The 919-nt window shown below is 26.2% G+C and overlaps 1 protein-coding gene across 1 annotated transcript; it reads right to left on the reverse strand.

Moving 5' to 3' along the window:
* Positions 1–219: 219 nt before the first annotated feature.
* Phum_PHUM550440 (uncharacterized protein) lies at positions 220–588 on the reverse strand (the record flags this gene model as incomplete). Its single annotated transcript, XM_002431787.1, has 2 exons — positions 220–308; positions 375–588. 2 exons carry the CDS (start codon positions 586–588, stop codon positions 220–222), a joined length of 303 nt encoding a protein of 100 aa, XP_002431832.1.
* Between the last annotated feature and the right edge of the window lie 331 nt (positions 589–919).

Here is a 919-nt window from a genome sequence, read left to right on the forward strand (position 1 = left end):
TTCTATGGTTTTTTTGAAAAATTTTATTATCTCTTATCGCGGATAAATATCCTTATTTATTCATTCATTTGAAAAAAATTATTTAAAATCCTTTAAATAAATAAAAAAACAATGCAAATTTTGTTTGTTCTCTTACTCGACTCATTTAGAAAAATAGTTTTTGTTAATTAAAAATATATTATTATTATTATTATTTACCAATGATTGATTCGTTATATTTTACAAAATATTTTGCACCCGAATAATTTTCAATTCCTTTTTTTGTTTATATACTCTATGATGAAAACGATTGATACAATAAATAAACACTTTCAAAATGAATAAGTGAATACCTAAAATAATTAGAAAAAAAAAAAAAAAATGAACAAACGAACCTCTTTTAGGCCTGCTTCCTCCAGCACTTCTAAAATGTAACCGCCTTAAAGCACTAGTAGCCGTACTAATGAGATCACCATCTCTTCTGCTGGATTTTTCCTTCATGTCTGGAGATCTTAACTCCCTTCTCAATTCTGATTTAATGAATCCCGATCGGGATTCATTCGAAGATGGACTTTGAACCTTTGAAGGCCCTTTTTCTATTATTGTCATTTTACGCCCTTTTTGAGGTGAAGGTGAATTTGGTAACTTTGGTGTCTGTAAATAAATTTATTTTATTATTATTATTACTTTGTTTTCTTTTATAATTTTTATTATTTATGAAATTTTATAAATTTATACCTCTCAGACCGTTATTTTTCAAATTAACGCGTAACGCGTAACGCGTAACGAACACTTTTTCGCGTAACGCGTAACGAACACTTTTTCACGTAACGCTTTCGAAATTTAATTTAACGAATTTGAAAAAAAAAAAAAAAATTTTTTTTGAAAAATTGCTTTTTTTTTTTTTATTAATAACATTTTGAAAATAAAATTTACGAGG

Source organism: Pediculus humanus, genomic scaffold (genome assembly GCF_000006295.1).
Source record: "Pediculus humanus corporis 1103172108294 genomic scaffold, whole genome shotgun sequence".
NCBI classification, from domain to species: domain Eukaryota; kingdom Metazoa; phylum Arthropoda; class Insecta; order Psocodea; family Pediculidae; genus Pediculus; species Pediculus humanus.